At 39.5% G+C, this 24,849-nt stretch overlaps 3 protein-coding genes across 6 annotated transcripts; 2 read left to right on the forward strand and 1 right to left on the reverse strand.

The window, feature by feature from the left end:
* The first annotated feature begins 719 nt into the window (after positions 1–719).
* aqp7 (aquaporin 7) lies at positions 720–3,816 on the forward strand. 2 transcript variants are annotated; one of them, XM_079486208.1, is made up of 7 exons: positions 720–977; positions 1,125–1,175; positions 1,716–1,842; positions 1,926–2,063; positions 2,170–2,288; positions 2,455–2,672; positions 2,867–3,816. In XM_079486208.1, exons 1-7 carry the CDS (start codon positions 840–842, stop codon positions 3,057–3,059), a joined length of 984 nt encoding a protein of 327 aa, XP_079342334.1. In that variant the 5' UTR covers positions 720–839; the 3' UTR covers positions 3,060–3,816. The 2 variants fall into 2 exon arrangements, with proteins under 2 accessions (XP_079342334.1, XP_079342335.1); XM_079486209.1 differs by lacking the exon at positions 1,125–1,175.
* tpgs2 (tubulin polyglutamylase complex subunit 2) lies at positions 3,249–6,170 on the reverse strand. 2 transcript variants are annotated; one of them, XM_079486211.1, is made up of 8 exons: positions 5,981–6,166; positions 5,774–5,853; positions 5,603–5,690; positions 5,348–5,479; positions 5,128–5,238; positions 4,877–5,040; positions 4,248–4,399; positions 3,259–3,570 (listed from the first exon to the last, which is right to left on the reverse strand). In XM_079486211.1, the coding sequence occupies exons 1-8, from the start codon at positions 6,054–6,056 to the stop codon at positions 3,543–3,545; spliced, it is 831 nt and encodes a 276-aa protein (XP_079342337.1). In that variant the 5' UTR covers positions 6,057–6,166; the 3' UTR covers positions 3,259–3,542. The 2 variants fall into 2 exon arrangements, with proteins under 2 accessions (XP_079342336.1, XP_079342337.1); XM_079486210.1 differs by lacking the exon at positions 4,248–4,399 and having other exon boundaries at positions 3,249–3,570; positions 5,981–6,170.
* Positions 6,171–6,188: 18 nt separating this feature from the next.
* kiaa1328 (KIAA1328 ortholog) lies at positions 6,189–23,274 on the forward strand. Of its 2 annotated transcripts, none has more exons than XM_079486212.1 (11): positions 6,189–6,374; positions 6,958–6,993; positions 7,067–7,296; positions 8,097–8,197; positions 8,344–8,459; positions 13,531–13,655; positions 15,575–16,104; positions 16,188–16,286; positions 16,398–16,519; positions 16,686–16,803; positions 22,886–23,274. In XM_079486212.1, the coding sequence occupies exons 1-11, from the start codon at positions 6,266–6,268 to the stop codon at positions 23,091–23,093; spliced, it is 1,794 nt and encodes a 597-aa protein (XP_079342338.1). In that variant the 5' UTR covers positions 6,189–6,265; the 3' UTR covers positions 23,094–23,274. The 2 variants fall into 2 exon arrangements, with proteins under 2 accessions (XP_079342338.1, XP_079342339.1); XM_079486213.1 differs by having other exon boundaries at positions 6,286–6,374; positions 6,964–6,993.
* Positions 23,275–24,849: the final 1,575 nt, after the last annotated feature.

Consider the following 24,849-nt stretch of genomic DNA (forward strand, 5'->3'; position numbering starts at 1 on the left):
TTTAGCATTTTGTTTTTTGGTTGTTTTTTATTACATGTTACAGTCCATAACTTGAAATAATCTGAAATGTATTGTATAATGTTAGAAGTCTATTTTATATTTAGATTTTAGGTAGGCCTACCTGTTACATTAGAGCTGTAAATGCACAGAACAATGTATGTGGTGTCTCTATTTAAAAACTAGAACGGAATTGGACATCTGTTCTAGATAATGAATATTATTGAATTTACTTTGGTATTCCATTAGTTATGTATACCAGTGTTGTGAACATGATCCAATGAGTGAACCAGTGAGAGATAAACAATCTTTATGACAAGTACAAAACCTCTGGCAGTCAGTGAACTAATAAAATATATTGAAAGTACAGAGTACAGAAAAACGTTTTAGTGCTTCAAATCAGTCATGTAACAGGACTCTATGGGTTTAATGACTTTCTGAACGTAATCGCAGATTATTTGTCAAATAATTATCTGATTTGACTGTATCAAAAAAATAAGAAAAAGTTTGAATTTACTAAACTCTATGATTGATATACCAAAAGCTTTTGTAACCTCACTTCACACATACACAACAAGCCTGTTATAATTCTCTCATGCATTAGGGACTCTTTTCCTGTACCCCCCTCGCACCCCAACCCCAGGTCACTAGAGGATATGCATGTGTTAGAGGGGAGGGGCCTGTAGATTTGTATAAATAGACACTGCTCAGCTGACTACAATGCAACCAAAGATTGACATCCGTTCAAAGAGCCTGAACTTGAATGACCAACCTCGACAACTGAGAAAATACCTTTTTTGTTTTAAAAGAAGAGAGAAAAGAATCTGTATCATCATTTCTGTATGATACAGAAAGTCATCATAATGGAGGAAGATGGAATTCAAGGCCATGTGCCACAAACTATTGTGTCTATGTTGAAGATAAAAAATGAAAGTATTCGTGTGTTCCTGGCAGAGGGCCTCTGCACGTTCAGCATGATGGTAAGCGACAGTAAATATGCTGTCTAATAGTCACTTTTATTGTCAAAAATAGTTTTGAATGAGTTTCATTGTGTGACGATGCTAAGGTTCAGTGTTATGTTACTGTTGAGTGATTCTGTTTTTATTTATTCTTTCCAAACATTTCAGTTGGATTCAGTGAAGCATTGTGTACTTGCACACACACACGCAGCACGATTGGTCAGTAGCCTCACATTTGGATCAGGCCATAAATCCTATTTTAAGAAACATTGGCTAATATCACATGTTCTGTCATTGACTAGTGAAATCAGAGTGACCGTGTCAAATACAAAAACACAAGCAAAGAATCATAGACCTTGAAGGGATCCTCCAGTGAAAGTGTTTGATAACATTAAGACCACCTTCTCACGGAAACCCAAAAATAAAAATTATTTCATCATTTAGTCACCAACGTATAATTTCAAACCATTTCTTTTATCTGCAGAACACAATAGAAGACATTTTGAAGAATGTCGGTAACCAAACAAAAATAGCCCCTACTGACTTCCATTGTATTTACACTGAAACATCTCTCAAAAAATCTTCTCTCATGTAAAAGGACAATCCTTTTAACATAACACTAGCTCCATCTGAGAAATGACTTGAGCTCACATTATCATGTCTGAATTAGATCATTTATTAGTTCTAGTTTTTAAATATTTCAAGCTGTGGACTTTTACACTTTATTAGTTTATCCAAAACACTGTTGTTTAATTCCAGGTGTTTGGACTTGGCTCTGTCGCTCAGGTGGTTACCGGAAATGGTACATTCGGAGAGTATCTCAGCATAAACATCGGCTTTGCACTTGGTGTGGCTATGGGTGTTCAGATTGGCGGAAAGGTGTCAGGTAAGACAACACCCACATATCGACCCCAGACACTCGGTGGCTAAATATTCTGAATAATAACAATCATGTTTCTTCTCACACAGGAGCTCATATGAACGCAGCTGTTTCTTTCACAATGTGTGTGTTTGGCCGTTTGCGTTGGAAGATGCTTCCTCTCTATGTCTTCGCTCAATTCCTGGGTTCATTCTTTGCGGCGGGGACCGTTTTTTTAACATACTACGGTGGGTGGGCAGATACTCATTCTATTTTCTTGACTGTTAGTATAGTATATGGGTTTATTAAAATCCTACAATGTTTCTTTGCTCACATGTATAGTTTGCTTTATAGATGCTATACATCATTACTGCGGGGGAAATTTCACGGTGTCCGGCCCAAAAGCAACAGCTGGAATCTTTGCAACCTATCCGGCCCCTTACCTCTCAATCTACACTGGATTCTTTGACCAGGTACTTAAAAAGAATGTTAACTATAGCGTACTAAAATTATGATCCGGAAACCTAATAATCTTAGAGACCCTTGTCTTTTAGAGTAAGAGTTTTTATGCAGTAATACAATCTCAGTATTCCTGTGGTTGTAAATAGAATAAAATATTGATCTTGTATACTAAACCAGGTTTTGGGAACCGCCATGCTCCTGTTGTGTCTGATGGCTCTGGCTGATCAGAGAAACAGGCCGGTGGTACCCGGTGGGGAACCTGTAGGTGTTGGGGTCCTGGTGCTTCTTATTGGAATCTCTCTGGGGAGCAACAGTGGCTATGCCATCAACCCCACACGAGACCTGGGGCCAAGAATCTTTACACTGATGGCAGGATGGGGTCTTGAGGTTTTCAGGTAAATAAAGTTGCAATAAAAGATTCCATCTGTACTAAGACTTGATTTCTTGACATGCTTGACTTAACATCAGGCCGGATGTTTTGGCTTTAGTCAACAACAGGAAGTTTTACTGTGTTAGATCAGATCACATACCCATTTACAGTTCAACATGTCATTTACAGTAAATAATAATTCTCTCTCTCTCTTTCCAGGGCAGGTAATGGCTGGTGGTGGGTACCTGTAGTGGCACCCCTATTTGGAGGAGTGATTGGGGCTTTAATCTACACAGCTTTTGTAGAATTACACCACCCTCATCGCGGTAGCACAGAGACGCTGCCTAAAAATGATCATGAATGTGTTCCTCTTGACAAATACAAGAATGGGAGCACAGATATATGCGTATGAAGTTTCACTTTCAGTTTAGGGACCAAGAATTTTATAGGGGTCATTTCCAATAAGACCAGTTAGACTGTTCCCAGGCCGGTCATGAGTAACGAACGCTTTGCGAGACTTACATTTAAGGTGATTTTCTCAGGTCAACTTTCTCAGTGAATGCATGTCCAAGGTTTTTGAGCTATAAAGAAATAAGCTATTGAAAAATAGGGACTGCCAGTGTCAGATCTTTAATAAATATCAAGGGCACAGCCATTCAGTCCGCATGCGTGTATGAGAGAACATTACAATGGCTTTTGACATTATGGCAAAGTCATCGTTTAATGTTAACGCTGTGCCTTCCTGACACCGCCTGTCCTTTTGATGCTGAAACCTGTGCCGGCTGTTTCTTCTTGGGGGTGGGTGGTTTGGGTTTACCGCGGAATGCTTTGGTCGGGTCCAGCTTGTTTAGTACAGAATCGCAGGATGCATCTGGATGACGGTCAGTATGGAAGGTCAGAGGTTGGTAGAGGGCGGCCCATTGCTGTATCAAAAAAGTTAAATGTACAAAATGACAAAGTGAATGTTAGATCCAGGCCATCAAATGGGTTTAACCGGTCACTTCAATGAAATAATGTAGAATAGGACTCCAATGGGAATTGACTGCATTGTAAAAAGTAGGTGTTTGTTCCCAAATAGTTAAAGGAGTCTTATGATGCGATTTTGTGTTTTCCCGTATCTTTTGTGTGTTACAAGTTGTTCATGAATATAGAGCAAAAAATAAAGTTTCAAACAATAAGAGATGTTTTATTTAAAAGCGGAGGCTCATTCAAACCTGCAATAAACGCATCGTTTAAACACGCCCCAACATTTCTATACCCCGCTATAGTGTTTTTGTTGCCGCCGCCATGTCATGGTGACTATTCAAACGTAACCTTTTTGTCAGTCCTACGATCACAAATGAAACTGTTTCATATTTACAAGGCAGAATCCCCCAGGAGCTGGATTCAGCCTGGTATCATCTGACTGTTCTCCCTTGCAGTGTGATGTCACACAAAAAAAGTAAATATAAGTCTTTATATGTTTGTATATAATGTTTGTATACAACATGTTTGTACCTTACCGATCTGTTACGCTCTGCTGGCAAAGTCGTGCTGGTAAAGTTTAATAATCTGCTTGGTCATATATTTTTTACTGGATCATATACGGGCTTGAACTCACATGGTACAGGTGACATTATCAGCTGTCAATATGCTTCGAAGGCTGATGTTCCGAATATGGCAAGGGCCTCCACATGCTTGAGTAATTCGGCCAATCACAACACAATGGGTAGCTGGCCAATTAGAACACACAGCGCTATTCCCAACGATGAGCTTTGTTAAAAATCGAGGCGTTTCAGAAAGGTGGGACAGAGAGGATCAACAGTAATGCACGGTATGTGAAAATTTTTTTTTTTTACCCGTGAACTGAGTAAACACACTGTATTACACCAAACACACACAATAATGTTTGTTTTAGCCATCCAATATGACCCCTTTAAAGACTAAGAATTACACAAAAGAAATGTAATATCAGTAAAATGCTTTGGTCATTGAATGAATGAATATTGATTCTAGTTTTTAGTTTCATGTTGACTTTAGTTCAATAAAGTTGATGCTGTATGTTTGCAAATATGTTATTGAATATGTTGGATTGCATATGTTACATGTTATTTTCTCATATATTTTCTAAATAAGTCATAATTTCGCATCCCTATTTTACTTAAATATAAGTAAAAAAACTTAAACCGTAACCCAGTAGATCTTATTGACAAGAAAAATGCCCCCGCTGATTAAAGTAGACTTTCTCACCTTAGCTTGTGGACTAGGGCCATATGGAGTAAAATTATACTGCCATTCAGGAAGTCCCAAATATGTTATCATAAGCCGGTAGTAAGCAGTAAAGGAAGAGGTAAGATAATGCCAGAAAAGAGAACGATCCAAAAACCACATCTCACACTGCTGGGCCATTACACCTAGAGAGAGAACCAGCCATGTATGATATGTTAAAATTACATTTTGTACACAATCTCGAATAGCTTATTAAGTAAATGTTTGAATACCTTGAGTGCAGTTCTTGTAAGCCAGGCAGACTTTACCGTTACCATTGCAGGAATCCAGCTCAAAGATTCGACTGTGAAAATCAAAGTGAGGCTTTTCTGGACCATCAGATTCTAAAAAAAGGATCAATTGCTTTTCAGTGTCTTCAAATAAAAAAGGAATTGGTAAACCTTTTTCTAAACCTAACGCATTAAAATACATCAAAACACGAGAAAACCGTACCATCTTCATTATTATCAAAGTCGAGATCAGCTAAAGTAGGTGCATTGGGAAGGGAATATACATTCGACTGCAGCAGAGGGCGAAGCTGAGCAACACTGTTGACCATCATGCAACCTACTGAGACCACTTCATCTGAAAGACACAAATAGGGCTACTTAGTAGTCCAAAACAATACAATGCATTGCAGTGATGTCTATAATAATCTAAATTTAATAGATGAATAGGTAGAATGTGTTTAGGAGTGCATCATCTCACTTTCCATCTTGGAGCTCCAGTTAAGTGTACATCCATCCGTTGTAAGATAGAAATCTTTCAGATCCTCTGGCAAAGCACAATTGTTTTTCTAGAAAACATGAGTTCATTTCGTGTGAACATATCAAAGTTACGTAATGAGAATAATGTATAGATATTGATATAGCTTCGTACCTGCTCCCAGGACAAAAGGTATCGTTTCTCTGCAGGGGCTTTCTCTGCGAATCGAACGTCCAGCACACCCGGAAGACTCTCTGGTCAATATTATACATGCAAAAGAATATTAACCTCTATGCGTATCTAGAAACACTTGATCTTGCTATGATAATCAGGCTAAATAACGTTACTACTACCTAAATACGTCATGCTCAGCCATCTTACCTAAAACCCGGGTAATACCGAGGGTGAGTTTGTCAACAAACCCTTTAAACGTCCTGTCATCTCTCGCATCCTCCATTGCAAAGTCCAAAAATCACACATCCGATTCATTCATAACTCTCTGCATAGTCACGCCGACGGATGCTGAGGTTGCCAAGTACGCCGAACCAAAACATTACAGTTATCAGCTCCTATTGGCCGAGAATATGACAGACGTGCGGTTCGACCAATAGCGTTCGGTAGCATAGCAAGCTGCGTGTTATGGTCAACCAATTAAAATGACCAGCGATGAAAGAGGGGAGGGACGTTGTCACGGAATCTGGAAGTGGCGGTTGTTTCAATATGGCGGCGGGTGCTGATGGCGTTAATGGCAGTGGAATTTACTGGATTCGTGACAGTATCTTTACATTTCTTTACTTGCTTGCTTGTTGAGTCTTTGTGGAAGTATTTAAAGTTACACTTTAGCACGTTGTCTTGTGTTTAGCTAGTCTAAACATAGCAGAAGTTGATCAAAAGTGGCCAATGTTTGTGTAACGGCAAGGGGGCTCTAGCCTGTTAGCGTATTTCCATTGTCTACTTAACAACTAACGTACTAGTTGTAAATACACAAAGCTTCATTTTCACTGCATTGAACAATATTTGTGCTTTTTGTAATGGTTAAATGAAAGCACTCCCGTTTATTATTATTATTATAGTAAGAACTTTTATGAAATGTACTTAGTAAGTAGTTTATGTAGTACTGTTTGTTGTCTAGGTTGCAGTGTACAGTGAAGTTCTCTACAAGGTTTATACGTTCAGCATATAGGTTAACGTTAGGCGATCTGATACGTCTTTTTCACCATCACTAAATTCATCAGAGTTTTGAAAGTTTTGTTTTCATAATTGTCATTTATGATGTCGTGGGAATAAATGTCAATTCCTTTGCTCGTGTAAACTATTAGCTGTCAGTTTAGGTCACGTGGTTTCTTTAACTTGATCAGAATCAGACGAGGAGCAGTCCATGGCTCTTGTTGCAGGTGAGATTTAGATACACAACCCTCCTAACGTTCTGTGTATGATGACTGAAAACTGTCTACATTTCTGTTATAGGGATGAACAGGAGCACAGCTCCGAAGTTCGGTTCTGCAAATAATACAGAAGGAAAGATTAAAAGGAAATCCGGCTGTGTGGATAAAAGTGGAAAGAAACCAGGTTTACGTTTGCCTGAGACATCAGTAGGAAACGCTTCTGTTCAGAGGTCTTTCTTAAATGAAGACAAATCAAAAACCTTTACTTTTGCACAAGAACCAGCACTGGCTCCTCTTCTCACTTCTGGCCAGGTCAGTATGTAATGATATACAAATATTCACAAACACTTATTACTGATGGTTATCTCGTCTAACACATAATTTACAGTACAGGTAAAGGTCTTTAAATAATGTGAATCGTATTTATCGCACAGTGTCAAGAGTAACCTCAGCCCACACTGGGGGGATCTCTCAACCAACTTACCAAGAATACCAAGATATTTATCCTTCCTTATGCTTAAATAGTATTTAAGAATTTCTCATCCTTTCTGGCTGCTTGTTTGCATTTTAACTGCTCTAGCTTATCTATGAAGATAGTTTCTTAAAACTATTTTAAGTCCCAGTGAACCTTTTTTCTTTTCATGAAATATTGCAGCGTTTATTGTAAATAGTTTATCAATGTGGGTCATTCTCTTTTTAAAAATCGTGTGCCCTCATCATCTTCAGTTAAAAACATCTGTCCTGTAATGACTATCCATCTTAGATGACGTATGTTAGCATCTTTTAACTCCTCCCCTTTAACTGTCAGTCTGCTTCCATTTCAAAATGCAGCGGCTGTTTTCATCCAAACAAGACAGAAGACGCAAACCATGGCCACTAATTTTCTCATTCAAAATTCCATTTCACAAGTAGAAGTAAAAACGACCGCAATTTCCGGTTCATGGCACTTTAATGTAAATACAACTTAAATTTGTTATAATTTTTTCATATTTAGGTACAACTTACTGAATTGTGCCAAATCTATATCAAGCACCACTTTGCAAGCACTGAAATGTACCCAAAATGCAAATGGCCTCTTTGACAATAAAGTGAAGTTTCTGTTTTATTTGTAGGTGCTTTCCAGCATTGCTCAAACCACAAGTAAACCATCTCTGAAGGACCTTTGCCCAGAGGACAAGCGTCGGATTGCCAATCTTATCCAGGAACTGGCCAGGTCAAATCCCTGCAGATATCTCATTTTATTATGTTGTGGTACATGTTACTCTGAATTAACGATTAAGTTCTTGTTATATGTTACTTCTGAATAAAGAATTAAATATCTGATACGATAAAGTTCTTGAAATCTGTTTGCCATTTCAGAGTGAGTGAAGAGAAGGAGGAGTCTGTACAGAAGCTCAAGGATGAACAGGAGACCTTTGAGAAACAAATCCATCAGCTGGAGCAACAAAACCAACTCATTATACAAGAGAGAGAAAGTATCCTTTCTACATACGCTATAGAAACATTCCTTTTAAACTACATTTGCATTGCTTATGGTTTTTTGCCAGTCAGTGAGCTGTCAGCCTTCTGGCAATATTTATGTGGAATGATAGACATTTGTGGCTGTGTGAGTAATTCGAACAGACTAATGCATTTTAAAACATGGTGACTCAAATCACAGTCAACACAATTTAGAGTGTGACATGAAATTGAAGGGCTGTTTTGTGTTATAGACCAACAGGGGGCAGTGTTGTCTAAGCACTGGAGCAATGTTTGGCTCTGTCGTGACTGCTTTAGGGGAATCATAACCACAGGATGTCATTGAGATGGTTTTAAATTACACCCACGTTTCAAGGATTGAGGATTCATTTTCTTTGGCATTAAATGTTCGGCAAAGGTAGACTTGGCATGTTGTACATCAAGGTTTTTCTTTCGTAAATAGAAGTTGCTTGGGATCAAATTACTTGTTTGTCATTTGTCTCTGTGTAATATTTACCATTATAGATGCCAGTTTTCATGTTCAGGGATTGGACCCGTCCTTGGTTTGGGTCAGGCTGCTTTTTATTTTCGTTTGAAATTGAAAGGGTTGGCGCTGATCACATGACCGCTGGGAACTACGTGGGTTTCTTCTCGTGCCAACCTGTCATCGGGCTGGCACACCACTAACTTCTCACTGTTCTGACGTTTTCATTTTTTATTCTTGCTGCCCTGCCAGCTCTTGTCGTGTGATTCTTCTCTGGTCGAAAGACATTGGTTCCGCCCAACGCTGTGAAATATGAAGAGTAATCGCAGGCCGCTAAATTGCAGATTTGGCAGGAGGGCTCTGAAATTACGCGAGCTCAACTCAATTAACTGCACTTTGGCTCTGCGGCCTGGCATTTCCACTAAAATTCTAAACTCCATTAAAAAGAGATTTTAGTGCAAGACAAACTGTAAGATCGCCCCCTATGGAGGTAAGGCAGTCTCTAAAGATATCAGACGGATGCTGGCTCACACAGTTGTGCTTAAAGGTCAAGGGGGAATCTAAAGACAAACGGACTTTGTAGAGAATAATCGTCCAGGCAGTCACCTCCATCTCATTTGAGATCATCAAGAGGAAATATCTCCTCGCGCATCGAAACGTAGGTGGAGGAAAAAATTACAACTTACATTCTGTGCGTAGGAAGAATTTGAAGCTCGTGTAAGGAATTAAATTAGAATTTTCTCAAGCCTGTCTTTGGCATTCTACACCATGTCTCCGAGCGCTAGATTCCATTACAGAGAAGCTCACAATCTTTGTTCTTCACAAGGAATTTACATCAAGAACCGTAGAAGACACAAAGAAAAAGCTGAATGCATTCATCAATATCATTAATCTTATTGAAGTTTGCATGCTCATTTTTCTGAACGTTGTGGATGAATCAGAGCCATAGAAGACTTTTTGTAATAGTTTGTTTGACTTGCTCTACGCTCTTGGATCCATATGTTGGGCAAAATAAATAACACTTCATCACAAACCCGCTACTCGCATATTGTTTATGAGCAATTACCTTTCCAGACATACTGATAATAGAAGTAATAAACCGCATGCCGCGGTAAATGAAGTCTCATGATATTTAAATAATGAAATCATCAGTGGCTTGGCGAACCAATTTTGCCGTTATTTAAATGGAAGCGTGCAGTTGTGCAAACTGTCCTTAAATTGATTTGCATCACAACTTCCTCGCACGCAGAGTCCACATCTGAGGCACGTGGCCCTGTAAAATATTCTCTTCGGCACGATTTAGTTCTACCTTGAGGTGGATTTCATTATTTTATTTCTGCACGGTTTGACAGGGGAGTGAATCATGTTGACAGCGCCTGTCTGAAATATCGAATGCAAACTCTGATTTTGTGTTTTTTTGGATGGGGGTGGAGACATCATGCCCGCAGCTTTCTTTTCTCCCGATGTAGGCCCTCGCGATGAGCTCTGATTGGCCGTCAGCCAACAGAGGTGCCTGCACGGCGGGGCGCAGGAGAGAATCTTATCAGTCCCGCTCCAGTCGCTCCAGATTACCAGGCGCTGAGCGTTCCTCCACGCCCTTCTGTTAATGTATTAATATGTGTGTTTACGCCCAACCTGTCTATCGGAGTATCAGAAGCTTCTCGTCAGCTGGGAGGTAGATGCCTGCATGCGATGTGCTGTATCTGTGAGACAGGCTCTCCGTTCTCGTTACAAATGAGAGGTCTATCTATGGTGAAGGGTCCATTTTGCACATTGCCTCACTGCTAATGATTTTAGATGAGCTAAAATAAACATATGATAAGATATTATTTCTTCTAACACAGATTTTCAATTTTTAAAAGTTGTTTTGAGGAAAGTTTGATGTTGCACGGATAATGTATTTTTGTCTTTCTTTCAGTGGCCTGAAGCAGAAAAATAAGCTTTGCTTTGGTTTTTGCTTTATTGCATTACATTAATGCATTTGTCAGATTTAGCAAATGTAAAATTAATGTAAATGCTCATCTTGTTTGGATGAGGCACTTTGAAAATAACACACACTTGTGGCCGCTTGTGCATTACCACTCAAAAGTTTGAACACTGTTGACTTAAATTAGGTTTTTTTTATGGGCTTTCAAACCTTTTGTTTTAATGCCTTATGCATAAATGCTTGAAAGTAGTTTTATAACCGAATATAAATTGTGCCTGCGCATGAATTTCTTTACAAAAAAAATGTAATTAAAAAATTACATTGGATCTTGGAGTGAGGGGGAAAAGGAGTCAAGAAGTTTCCAGTATGCATGGGGACTCATTCCAAATTCTTAAAAAAGCAAAGCTATAATATATTAAAATGTCTTATTTGAACAAGCAAACTTTTTTGATTATAATTGCATTTCTTTACTTCATAGTTTGTCTATTATTCTAAAATGTGAAAGATAGTTATATGAAAAAGAGTGTAGGTGTGTTCAAACATTTGACTGGTGATTTATATAAACAACCAAATCGTTTATAATTGTTTATCATCCAATAGGATCATAGGATATTTATTTATTAATGCATCTTCTAAAATTTGTGATTTTACATCAGTGTGTTTACGATAATTCTTGCAACGTGGTAAAATTAGTCCTTAAAGGGATAGTTCAACCAAAAAACATCATCATTTACTCACTCTCTAGTCATTTCAAACCTGTATGGTTTTTTTGCAGAACACAAATAGGATGTTTTAAAAAGATGCCCCCATTGGTTTTGGTTACCAACATTCTTCAAAATATCTTCTTTTGTATTTTGCCGAAGGAAGAAAGTCCAAGTGGATCACTGGATGCATTGCCTTTCTTGTCATCGCTTTGGTTTGGAGTGGTGCACCTTTTTACATCTTGTTTCCGTTATCTATAGAATATTATAGAGACTTCAAAACCAAGCCTTGATTTTTAGGTACGATTTACCATGCTGATTTTATGAGTATTGGATTGTGAGACTGTTGAGCAGGACGAGGATTTAGGGCATATTGACACAGTAATGGCAGAGATACGAAGCCTATAAATAATCTCTATCATTTTCTAACTTTCAGACGGTTTGATCTGTGTTGCTTCTCCAGAGTTCCTGGGCCTTGAGGTTTTACGATGATAGCTGAGCGGGTGCCGGGACGATTATTAATAACAGACAAAAAAAGTTCTATTGCCTCAATTGTTTTGGGGAAAATTAGATCTACCGAATGGATTTCTGCAGAGGGTGTGAGGGAGCAAGCGTACATCATGCTGTCATTAGCCGGTGTGGATGCAGTTCTGGTCCAGCTCAGATGAGCTGGTCCTGCATGTGTGCCAGCTCTCTGTGTCTCCTAGCCTGGCATCATGCCCGCCTCTATCAGGCCAGACTTGTATAGAGGAGCGTGTGAAGCCTTTGCTCTGAAGAAACACTTCTGTGTCCACAACTGTGCTGTTTCCGCTCTTCTTCACCGTCCGCACGTTTCAAAAGTCACAAACATGACTCTAGGTATTGGCTGCTGGGATTGAGCCAGAGAAACTCAAATGTCAGGAGCTGGACTAGGAGTCTGGCTGGCTCCTCTTGATATATGGGCATAAAAGTGCAGTCAGGTTCTCCATTAAGAAATTTCTTATATTTCCTCAAACTGTTCCTGATTTAGTTTCACTTGAGCACTGGATTTGTATTATAGGATGTTTTGATGTAAACAATACAAGATCATTTTAAAATATGTTTCTTTCTTGCTTTGTAGCAAGGTTAGCGCAGTTCAGAATCATATTTAGGATTAATAAAAATAGTTAACTATTAAGTATTTATTAACTTAAATCATATTATAAATATTATATTATTTATATATATCATTTTTTTAAACTTTTTAGATATTTTAATATACTTTTTAAAAGATTTATTCCATTATTTTATAAGTTGTACATATTTTAATAAATTAATTTGAAATCAAATCAGTCATTTAAAACAATCATTTTATTTCCGTTTACTTCTCACAAAGAAACACATTAAAATATTTACTTGTATAACATATTTTATATAATTTGTAATATGATCTGTATGGATTTATTAGATGTATTTTTTGTACATTGTTTAAATCCAACCTTCAAAAAAATCTTGATTAAAAATGATTTATTTATTTAATTTAGAAGTCATGTGAAGGCATTCTTAGAGATGTATTTTGTCTTTGGTGAACAGGCCATTAGGACACAAAGCAGCAAGCCGCTAGTCCATTATTATAAAAGACTCTTCTGTGATTTGAGCTTCACTAAATCATGTTAAAAAACATCTTAGAAGACTTTAGAAGCAGAAAGGTATTTGTTTTGTCTATCATGGCTTATTTTAGCTCTGGGCTTTTTAAATGATATATGTGGGTTTTTACCGTAGCGTACAGCTGTTTTTACAGGTACCAGATACCTTTGGGGCACCATTTTTATTCTTTAAAGAAGGATTTTAAAGAAGGCTTTGTTATAAAGTCTCCTGCCTACTCAGCATTAAGCTGGCAACACTACATTGGGGGAAATGGATTACCGTGTCTAGCGTAAAAGTAGAGAGAGTTTTAGCGTAAGTGGAAACAGCGGAAGAGTTATTCAGTGCGTGTTGACCCTTGACCCGCGTCACAGGCCTACAGCAGCAGTACAGAGAGTGTCAGGAGCTGCTGGGACTCTATCAACAGTACCTCTCCCAACAGCAAGAGAAACTCAACAGGTCTATCACCCTGCTCAATCAGTCCTGCTCCCACAGCACGGTGAGTACTCGAAGAGAGCTGGTTTGTGTGTGGGAGAGAGAGAGAGAGGCCAAAAGTGGCTCCGAGTGAAAGTGTGTGCTGAATTTCTTTCCTTATTTTCTTTTTATATTTGAATTTCTCCCAGTTTTTCATTGTGCACCATAACCACAGTTAGTCTGAGTGAGTTTGTTGTAAATAATTAAAGTGCATTGTATATTTTATGCATTTGGCAGAAGCTTTTATACAAGGCGACTTACAGCGCATTCATTTTTATCAGTTCATGAGTTCCCTAGGAATGGAACCTATGACCTTGACATTTCTAGTTGGCTCTACTGCATGAGCTGCAGGAAGGTATATAATACAAATTTATAGTGTGCAGATGTGGACAATTTTTTGCTAGTTACATAAGTCGATCTACAGCTGCAGATGTTTTTTTTTATTATTTCAAATACCATTTTCAGTGTTTCTGAATTTACTATTTATAGGTACGCGTTTAGGTAAAAATATCATTTTGTTTTATTCTATGAACTACTTTCTACAAATTCCAAATAGAAATGTTGTTCCTATTTGCATGTATTGGCAGAAGGTGAAAACTGGAGAATCAGGTCAAAATATTTGAAAAGATGCTTTGTGATACAAGCTCATATTCACTTTTAGGCAATACAACAGTAATAATTATACATTTATTTAGGTAATATAGAGAAATATTTTTTTATGTGATTTTTTTTATCACAGTTTTATACTGTCAGTCTTTCCACTTTGACTTTGTCACTCGTGAGGTTTAATTTGATTGAAATTCAACAGACACTGGACTGGAATGGCCAAAACACATCTAGAAAAGCTGATTAAATGAAAAATGGAATGGTCTCTCATTTTTTCCAGCGCTGTAGAAGTCCTGTGTATTAAAGTGGTGTACCACCAGATAAATATCAGATGCCACGGGATGAATTCTTGCATTACAAAAACAACAGTGCAAAGCTCAACAGAATAATTTCAAAACTTGACTTTGACACAAATGTTCTTAGACTGAATGCAAGCCACGTCCTGTGTGAATGCCCGCTTAGAAACGTATGGATGGTAAGTGCTGCTTTCAGTAGGATAACTGACAGGTCTACAGCAAATAAATAGGATACATTTTCATGTTTTTTATTGCACCAAACTATCAAAGTCTTCATAAAAGACAGAGATCCATGGATTATGCACAATAATAGCACCATTGCTCACAGCAGCCAATTTGAAGTCAGACAGTAATTGTCTTGAAATTTGTTGAAGGTTGTGAATTTGTTAGTGAAGCCGTGTTTTGATGGCGGTGCTTTGAAGGGGATGAATTCAGAGACGAGACGTCTTGAAGAAGGTTTAAGTGCGCTGACACTCATTGCATCCATTACTGTTAACCTGTCACCATGCTCAAATCATGCATTTTAAAAGACCGGGGCCAAAAATATTACAGAGTAAATAAAATGAACAAAATGTAGATAAGGTCATTTGTCGTCAACCTCGCTAGTCCATTGTTGGATGATTGGTTGGACGTTCAGACTCGTCCTTTATAACATTATATGTTATTTGTGTTGGATCAGCAGCTATTGAAACACTTGTATTGTTTTAGTTCCGACAAAGACATATATTATGCACCCTGTTCACCTTTATCCTCAAGCTGCTATAAGGGAAATGAGCTTGTCCTCTCTGGAACCTTGGCTTTGAGTAATGTATGTTTACATGCTTCACGACCTCCTCTTGAATTAGTCAGCGCCCCAATTCTGTCCCCTCAGAGACCAACGATTCTCCTTTGTCCTGAATGCTTATCTTATCAGTGATTGACCTTGAGCCTGTCTGTCCTCTCGGAGAGACTCCCCGTGCTGGCGGCCACCTTTGTGCCACATTATTTAAAGGTCAAAGTTGACATGTAGACACGCTTTCTCTACCTTTGCGCCATCCCGCAGGTTTCAAGCAGCGAGGCAGGGCCCAGGAGACCTTGGTGTGGGGGACGGAGAGGGACCGCTTTGGATGGCTCGTACTTGGACTTACCTTCTTCAGGAAAAGATAGAGGCGGTTCAGCAGAAGGTGCTCGCTCATCCTCATCTGAAACTTTTAATAGACCCACCTGCAGTGATGAGCAGAATTGTGAAGTCCACCCCAGATGCACCCATCATGAATGTTCAGACGTCGGAGGCAGATTCTCCAACAGGAGGCCTTTAACTTGTGATGGCTCGAGGCTGAGTGGTGATCCCGAACCCAGGTTCTCTCATCAGCACCAACACGCGGAGAACGGCAGCTTGAGCGGGGCGATCATACTCGATCGAGCGACTCCGTCACGTCAGGAGAATTGGGAGGAGAAACGTCATCGTCTGCTTCTGCAGAAGAAACAGCTGGAGGTGGAGAGAGAGAGAATTCAAGCCAGGCTGGCTCTACAGGAAGATAAACTTTTGCTACAGAACCAACAGCTCCGGCAGTCATACCTTCACATCAGCAGGTATGACACATTATTCGAAAAATATGTTTCTTTGTAATTAATTTTGTTAATGAATATGTCTTACTTTGTATGCTCTTTTAAAGGCTTCAGCAAGCAACAGATTCAGAGAAACTTCAAAATGGTACCTGGGATATTATTGAGGGCCCGCAGTCGAGTTTTAAAGTGGACAGAGGAGCACACAGGTAGAGCTTAGTTTCAATACTGAATGTATATGGAATGACTAAAACAACACACTCTCAAACAATTGAACGTTTTAAAATATAGATCTATTTCTTGCTTTTTCTGTTGTTCAGCTGTGAAAAGGGAGAGGGCGAGTCACATACTCTGCAGGGAAGTGTTCCACAGCCTTTAAGTAATAACCAGTCACAAGAGCTCGGCGAGAATATAAAGCAACCTGCACACAAGCCCTCTCATGGTATGTTGGGAATTGTTTTGTGTATTTAAATGTATAAGAAAAACTCTATATCGCTACTGTCCTTCTGAAACCTTGTATCTCCGTATTTCCTGATTTTTATTTTTGCCAAATGATTATTGTTTTCGCGTGACTTCCTTTAAAGTATCCTTTCAATTCCTCCCTGTAGAGATGTCCATTAGCAGGAAGGATATGGCCACCTCACCTGTGGTTCCCGAATGCGTCCGGACATCTGCTCTTCCCACAATTCCTCCTCTTGATCTTCCCAGCACTCCACAGGTCTCAAGGTGAGTTAAAGCGTCCATCAAGGTTTCCTCTGACATAGACAGGATTATTCTACATGCATTAATTCATCTCAGTCTAGATACTTGTCCTGATCATGCAAAACAAATGCAGGAACCTGTGTATTTTTAGATGCGCAAACATAAAATTTTGGCCCTTGACAATCACTCAACACCCGCTCTGATTCAGCAAAGAGGCTGTAGTTCAAACAAAACATCTTCATGCTAGAGAGAAGCCGCTCTCGGAAACTCAAAGGCCCCCTGCAAGTAAATACAATTTAACAAGTTCAATTCCAGCGGGAGCGAAAAGAGGGAAATGACAGCAATTTTGGACTAACAGTACAGCAGGAGCCAAGCCTGTGTATTAATTGTGTTTTCGGAGTCTATGTGATAGAGGTTTTAATGCAAGGAAGAGGAGGGACGGGGGCAGTGATGTATGGGGGGAAGCAAAATAAAACAGGGAAGACAGGAGCAGTGGAGGAAGCTGGTCCGGGCTGAACGCAGTGCGAGTCCTGTTTGATGAGTTAAATGAAGATTTTTGCCGGCCAGCGCCGAGGCTGACAGGAGCCAAGCTGAGTCCCATTAGCTAGCGTAGCAGGGCCCAGCAGCAGGTGTAATTGAAGCGAGTCTTCCAGTCCGGGCCGAGAACGCGCCACCTCCCTCAGCTTAATGAGAAAGAGAGAGGCAGAGAATGAATCACTGACCGCTAGTGCGAGACACACTCTGGGATGGGGAAGGAAACTCATTACCGTTTTCTTTTAACGTGGAAAGGTAATTAATGTGACAGCATGTCTTTTTTCCGTCCTCCAACCTCTATCGCGAGAGCAAAAGCGTGTCTTGCTTAAGCGGGCCATCTCTGAAAAATGCAGATTATTTGTAACTCATTTGTAAGGCGCATTTCTCTTTTTTTTCCTAAGGAAAATAAACGGACTTCAAAAGTAGTTGTCTTTCTTTTCCAGCTATGTTACGGTGAATATTTTGCATTAATATGTTCCTTTTTGTCTCTAGTTAAGCCAGAACTTTTCAGCGACTGGGGAAATTAGACTGCTTTGTGTGCAGCCATGATATTTGTGGGAGGCATATAAAGAGAATGTCAAAACTGACAGAGAAGCGAATACTCCGGTATACTTAATATGTACCCGGGAACTTGAGAAGGGCCAAATGTGAAGTAAGATTGGGTCAGCGATGTGTCTCTTAATGAACAGTCAAACTGTTGAATTTCAAGTAGCCGTAGCATTCATATTCACCTTTCACTTCGACTTGAAGCATAGAGTCAAACATACGAGGCAAAATTGGAACTGAAATCCCTCTTCAATTAAATGTATTTCTATAAAATGCAAATCACAATTTGATTCAGAAAGATATGGCAGCAGAGCATCATGGGAAATCTCCCCGGCACACTAATTCCAAACGGGAGCATGAACTCTTAACAAGTTGACCGCGCTTTGGCTAACAAGCACCATGGAAAGTTTATACATGGACGATAAATATTTTACTGTAGCTCAGCGTCTGCAAGGGTTTCTTTGCATTATTCAAACCCAAATCCGATTTGCGGAAATCAATGAAGTGTCGTTTTTTTATACGTTTTGTTTTTCTGAGAGGCTTGTTGCCGCCAGGCTGACTGATGGACCATCTCAGGTCTGACGCCGGAGAAACTCTCGGAGAACTACCAACCGTCCCTATCACCCCATGCTGAATCAATACACAAGTGCTTTAGTACGGCAGGCTTGCTTAAAAGGACAAGAGCTTTTAAAAAAGCATGTAAATGAAAATGGTTATTGATGTTGTCTTTTCTTGAGGCTAGACATCATAACATTTCACTGAATGTGATGCAGGTGGTTTTCTGTGAGTGGTGTTAACCTCGAGCAGTGTGAACCCGTGCGTTGATTTAGTTCACTCTGGAATTGCTCCTCGCACATTCAACACGCATCTTAAAGTGGATTGTTCAGGGGAATTTGTTGAAAAAAAATGTTTTACCTTCTTTTTACAAGTCGGATGAAAGTGTCCGTTAAATGCTTAAATGTAAATCTTTTGAAGTCTTCATTTTAAGCTTGTTGAGTTTTTATTTTAAATAATTTGTATTATTACAAATAGTACAATATAAATACATCCGCAGACAATTTCAAAATGATTTTAACATTTTCTGAATTTACTCTTTATGGTACATATGTGTTGAGGTTAAACAGAGGTCTGCTGGTGCATGTGCAAACATCAATCTTTGTTAGAGATCTTATTTTTTCCCCTACTAGGGCAGGGAAATGACACCGGACAAATTGGCATTAGACCGGTTGTATTAACACTAATAACAGAAGCGTTAGTTTTGGCTTTTTATATTGGACCCAAGTTGGATAATAAAGCAAGCAGATTGACCAGAAGTCAGTTGCAAGTAGGACTTCAAAGGACGTTTCATAAAAGGGTTTTAGAGGTATGCGCACACACACACACAATATCAGTGTATTACACAGAACAGCTTTCACAGCCGATGTTAAAGTCATGGAAGCTGTTATTCGACCTTTAGTTACCTTTGAATGTGTGTCGCTTAATTCTTATTACCAGTTGTAGGACTGTGATGAAAGGGAAAGTAGTTGTGCGCGTAGCTCTGTCAAGTGTCAATCTCTGAGAACCAAAACACTACTCCAGAAACTCTTCCTTTTCTCTAGGGAAGGCCACGCCCCTTTTTTGCATATTCCTGTGGGCGGAGGTTTCCAAAAACTCACAATAGTGACATCATGTACCCGGGAAATAAAGGGCTGTAGTCCGATTACACACTAACTAAACTGTGAATATTGGCATCACGGGAATGGCACCTTTAAAGTGATCGCACTGCCAAAGTGGTCCATATACAGTATGTTTCACGGCAATGGGAGAGTAACTCAAATCTCAAAACATGGATTACACATGGGGTGATAGACGACTCCAAGACTTTGTTAATATAACTATAACTGAATTTAGAGCAAAGTTGAATGATTGAATAAAAATCAAACTAAATATGGGAATGGGATTATACTACATCTGTTCATCATCAGCACACCTTTAAACTGTACAGACTGTGCTCTGGCATACTCGTCCTTGACAGCTGCTGGACTTGCTAAATTTTGCATTATATGTTCTGCAATATATACAATTCTTCAAGAAAGACATACTGTAGTTCTGTCAGATGTTATGGCAACTCTCAAAGGTAAGCGCATTATGGTTTTTATTATATTTTGTCATCTTTTCATACTTCGTTTTAAGGAGATTAACTGGTCATTATCATCGTTGATTTAAATTGGAATACATTTTGATCACATTATTTTGGCAGTTCAATTTTGGGTGGGTGGGTTTTAGAGAGGCTTTGGGCTGTAAATTGTCCACCCAATCTGGCAACACTGTTTTCAACCTATTTTAAATGAACCTCTTTTAAATAAACCTATGCAGTCTTGGACCATCTTTTGTAAACTCTCCACTCTCAACTGTCCACTTTCGAAAGAAGCGCAGTTCAGAAATGTCAGCGCTCCTGCCCGTGGCCTGTGCCTCCCCTCAGCTCACTATTGATTGGAAGGAAATTGACATGCGGTTTTGTCGGTATTTGTCATTTAGAATTTTATATTACTGTTTGGGCTACAAATGAAAGGGCCACCCGAGCGTGACGGACATTTTTAATGAGAACAGTAAAATAACTGGAGTCTGAGGGAAAGGAAAGTGATAAACCCTCTTTTGTTCGGATTTATTGGAGTAGAACCCGAATCGGAGTATTTCTTCCTCTGTCTCTCTCTCTCTCTCTCTCTCTCTCTCTCTTTTCCTCTTTCTTGGAGCCTGTCTGTTTTTGACTTCCTGGCCTGTGTACCTAACCTCCAGCTGATCCGTTGAACGAACAGACAGCGATCGGGATTAGAAACCTCCCCTTAAGTGATATTAATGTCTGGTGGTCATTCGCCAGTGAACCATATGAAAAGCAATGAAAGCGTTTCGGTAAATATAACTGCCAAACACATTAGCATTCTCGCTGACAATTTCCTACTACCGACGCCCGAACATCCCCCACCCCGAACTACACCTACCCCTTGCCTTGTTATAGATTGTGACCGGCGGTAAGAGATGCATTATTCATATCGGCAGGGCCGTACGTTGATGGATGGCTGTTTGAGAGGCCTGTCCGTTAAATAAATCAACAAATAAAAATGCTAATTTTCACATTTCAAGAGGGAGCCTTGCCAGAGTCCCACACCATTGGCCATCCACCCTTAATACGAGCCCTCTCTCTTTCCTGCTCTCGCGGATGTGCGAAAGGATCATCGGATCGATTGTCATTCGCTCTAGTAACGAAATGAGACTCCGGGATTGGGCATTAGTACTATTGTTATAGGATGAATTTAAATGAAATCTAGATTCAAGTTTCAGGCTTAAAAGCAAACGAACATTAAGCTGCTTGATATGTTACAATGCCATGAGATATTTGGAACTTTTTATTGTGAGTGCATGAGGTTAAGTTGTGAAATTAAATGCAATAAAAGAAAAAAAATGATAGTACCTGACAGGTTAAGCAGAGTTATGATGCATGTTGCAAACACATGGAGGTACCTGAAATGGTACATTTATATACAATTTCCATGATAGGAAATGACAGAAACTGAACTGGTTACCAGTAAAAACCCAACAATATGCAGGTAAACATGATCTGTTTATGAAAACTTGCGGTAAATTCTGGCTTTGTTTTAAAAAGAAGAAACAGGTGGGTGGCAACGGCAGGAAGACGTAGAGGAAGATATCAGCTCTGTACTAAAAGCTACTGAGCTTCCTAGACAGTGTTTTAAAAGCTAGTTAGCATAAATACGCTTCTGGCAGGGGCAGAATCAATAAGCACGAGTGTTTTCCACTTAGCTCACCGCAGTGCATTATGGGATTGCCTTCCGAGTCCAGGATCAGTTAACAAACTGCAGTGGGTCCAGGTGGTCCGTCTGAGGACCAGGCTCTCAAAGGTTTTTAAGATGTGTGAAGTGAGATCAACTGGTCTGTGGTCCTTGGGGAAGTCGAGGAGTCCAATGTTTGGCAGCTGTAGAATGCGGGATGTCTTCCAGAACTGGGGCACCTTCATCAGTTTCAGCAAGATGGGAGAACAGGTGCTCAGGAACCCCACAGAGCTGACTGTGAGAACATGTGTTCTGCACCCTGGGGATCAATCCATCAGCCTCCCAACCCAACCTTACCTGTGCAGAGATTCACCGGTCTATACAAACATAGTTGTCAGTATGGGAGCCGGGATGGAAGCTTTGGGTGGGAGCTGTGAGATATATATTATTGGAGAAGGATGTGATGCAGAATAAGTTGCTTAAATAAATGTAAATATCAGAAATTATGAAGCCGAATCTCCGAAGGAGCGAATGTGTTTCCCAATAATAGTGTGGGTTAGAAGTTCTGACAACCTTCGATTTGTTTTTTTGTTTTTTCCTGTGAAAAAATGTTTAGGTGCAGACACTTTTAAGACGGCAGACCCCAAAACGTGCGTTTCCTGTCACTTTCTCATTGGTGTTCTGTAAATATCATGACCATGAGGCAAAAAGTGCTTTCATATGTCAGATGCACTCAACGGGTGATGTGCTTTTCTGCTTCACACATCTCACACATCTCTACCAATACCCACTCATCCCTTCTCCTGGACGGATGCAAATCAATGCTGTTTAGAATGAGGAGTGAATTATGTTCTCAGCGCCAGTGGAGCATGCTTTTAGAATTCATGTTTTATATCTGAAATGTGCGGGTCTGTGCTCATCTCAACTGAGGGGTTGAATCTTTATTAGCTTAATCTATGTATTCTTTTATTTATCTTTTCACTCGATTCTGTTTTCTTTTCCAAGCAGGGAAGAAGAAGGCCTTGCTCGCTCTCTGCTTTGTGTGTGTGCCCTGAGGCCACGTGTCTCAAAGCCTTTGAACTCTTTTGTCTAGTAAGATGCAACAGGGTTCTTTTTCGTGCAGGGTGATTTTGGAGCGTGTAATTGTGCACATTTACAAAGCGTTCCGAATGCTAAGTTCTTATCCTACTCGTCCTTTAAACAGCTGTCAATTGTATGACATTTCTTCATAGTCATGATTGTTTCTCCCCTCTTGTCAGGTTGGATGATTCTTTGATGGAGCTGTTAGACATATTCAGCCCTGAATCCAACCAAGAGAGGTACAGAATCAACCCTTCATCCCAGAAGAGTTTCATCACACCTTCACTTCCTCATAGGAGCCTTCTGTCACCCCTCGGCTCTAGCCGGCCTTCACTGCTCGACCCGGAGGAAAGTCAGATTTTAGAAGACATCTTTTTCATCTGCTGAAAAATTCGCTGTCATTTTTGGTTTACTGACGTAAACGATTATTAAGTCGTATGGTCTTAATGCTTTTGTCACTTGTTGGCTTAACACTCGTATTGCCTTTTTAAAAATGTCTTATTATTACTCTGTTTTTGTAATGTTAATGCATTCAATGTTACTTTTGCCTTAATAAAATGTATTTATTAATAAGGTGTGGTGTTTGTTCAGGCAGATGGCCCTTATTACATTCACTGACTTTTCCAAGGTTTTACCTGGAATTTTTGTAGTTCACAGTTCTCGAGAACACAAGGTGGTCTGTAATTATTTTATTGTATGCTAAATGTCTGTCCAGGGCATTCGAAGGGCATTTCCGTATCATGTTGATTCTTTACGATTTTTCTAAATTACGAGAAGAGATTATAAACAATTTGCTAACGTACTTCAAAGATTAGGAAATGTATTGCATTACTCCAGTGCAAAAGACTTTCAATTATTGTATTTTTTTTCTACAGTGCTTTGGTCAAATTGACCTCAAATGTTATTAGAACTTTGGGTATATAATTTGGGTATAACAGTCAATCTCAAAGGACTCAAATGGACCCATGCAGTGACTAGTGAATGGATTTTCTAAACCTGTACTCCACAAAATTTGCTGTAAAAAAGTAATATACCTTTCCACAGATACGTATAGTAATTATTTTCTCATTCTGGGCAATAACCAATCCTGTGCCCTAAGTGCATCTCCCACGTTCCCATGCCCCTTCGCCCCTGCCAATTCAACACAAACAGTATATGCTTTGATATTTCATACATCAGACTAGATCAGGTAGTGTCAGCATATGCGATGGGATTTCAGCCAAACATTGCTCCAGGGCGATTGGTCTAATTTGATCAGTAGCATTGTAAAGCAAGTTTCAGAGAAGCGCATCTCTGTGTGTGTGTGTGAGCGGGCTTCGCCTTTGAAGTGGTCTCGGAGTACATCAGTCGTTCCACAAATCCATAAAAGAAAAGATAAAAACAACTCATAAAAGGCTTGCATTGAGAGAGAGCAGGAAATGGGACACGTGTAATGCTGGTTTATTCTACACTGTGCTTTATTATTGGGCTTAAGCAGAAACGCGTCATTCAGTAAAATTACAAAAGAGAGTCTAGGGACCAGAGAAACGTGGAGTTGAGGAAAACGGCATGAGCTGCGACAGCATCCCAACTGCGAATACAGCTCAATCGCATTGTGATAGACTTGGCAAAAATCCACACGTACCACCCGGCACTCTCAACTGTGCTCAAAATGTCTGAAAAAGCTTATTTTTATATGTTCCCAGTTTACTGCATTGTTTCTGTAAGTTCAGACTATTGTTCTTGATTCCAAAGAGTTGAGGACAGTTAGCGCTAACGAAGAACAGCAATAAAACAAAGTTGCTGAGAGGTTGATGGATTAGTGCAGGTTTTTCTTTTCTCTGTCTGAAAAAAGCAATGAAGCAGATCGGAGCTCTGACACGTGAGGAACTGCAGAACAGAAAAACAGCAGACAGTTCAAACAGGTGCAGCAAAAAGTTTTGACACCGGTCCTTCACGAGTTCTACATTCTCCATAAAGGATTACCCTGATTCTGCCAGTTGTATTGTTCCATTGTGTCTTAATACAATACAAATCATGTAAAAATATACTTAAAAAAAGCGCCGTTTCAGTGACAAACTCATATGCGATGCGGTTACAAGCACGCGAAAATGAAAATACAAGTGCATAAAAATACAAAAGTAAGTGTATTAAAAACAAACAA

The sequence above is a fragment of the Barbatula barbatula genome (genome assembly GCF_947034865.1).
Source record: "Barbatula barbatula genome assembly, chromosome: 22".
Lineage (NCBI taxonomy): Eukaryota > Metazoa > Chordata > Actinopteri > Cypriniformes > Nemacheilidae > Barbatula > Barbatula barbatula.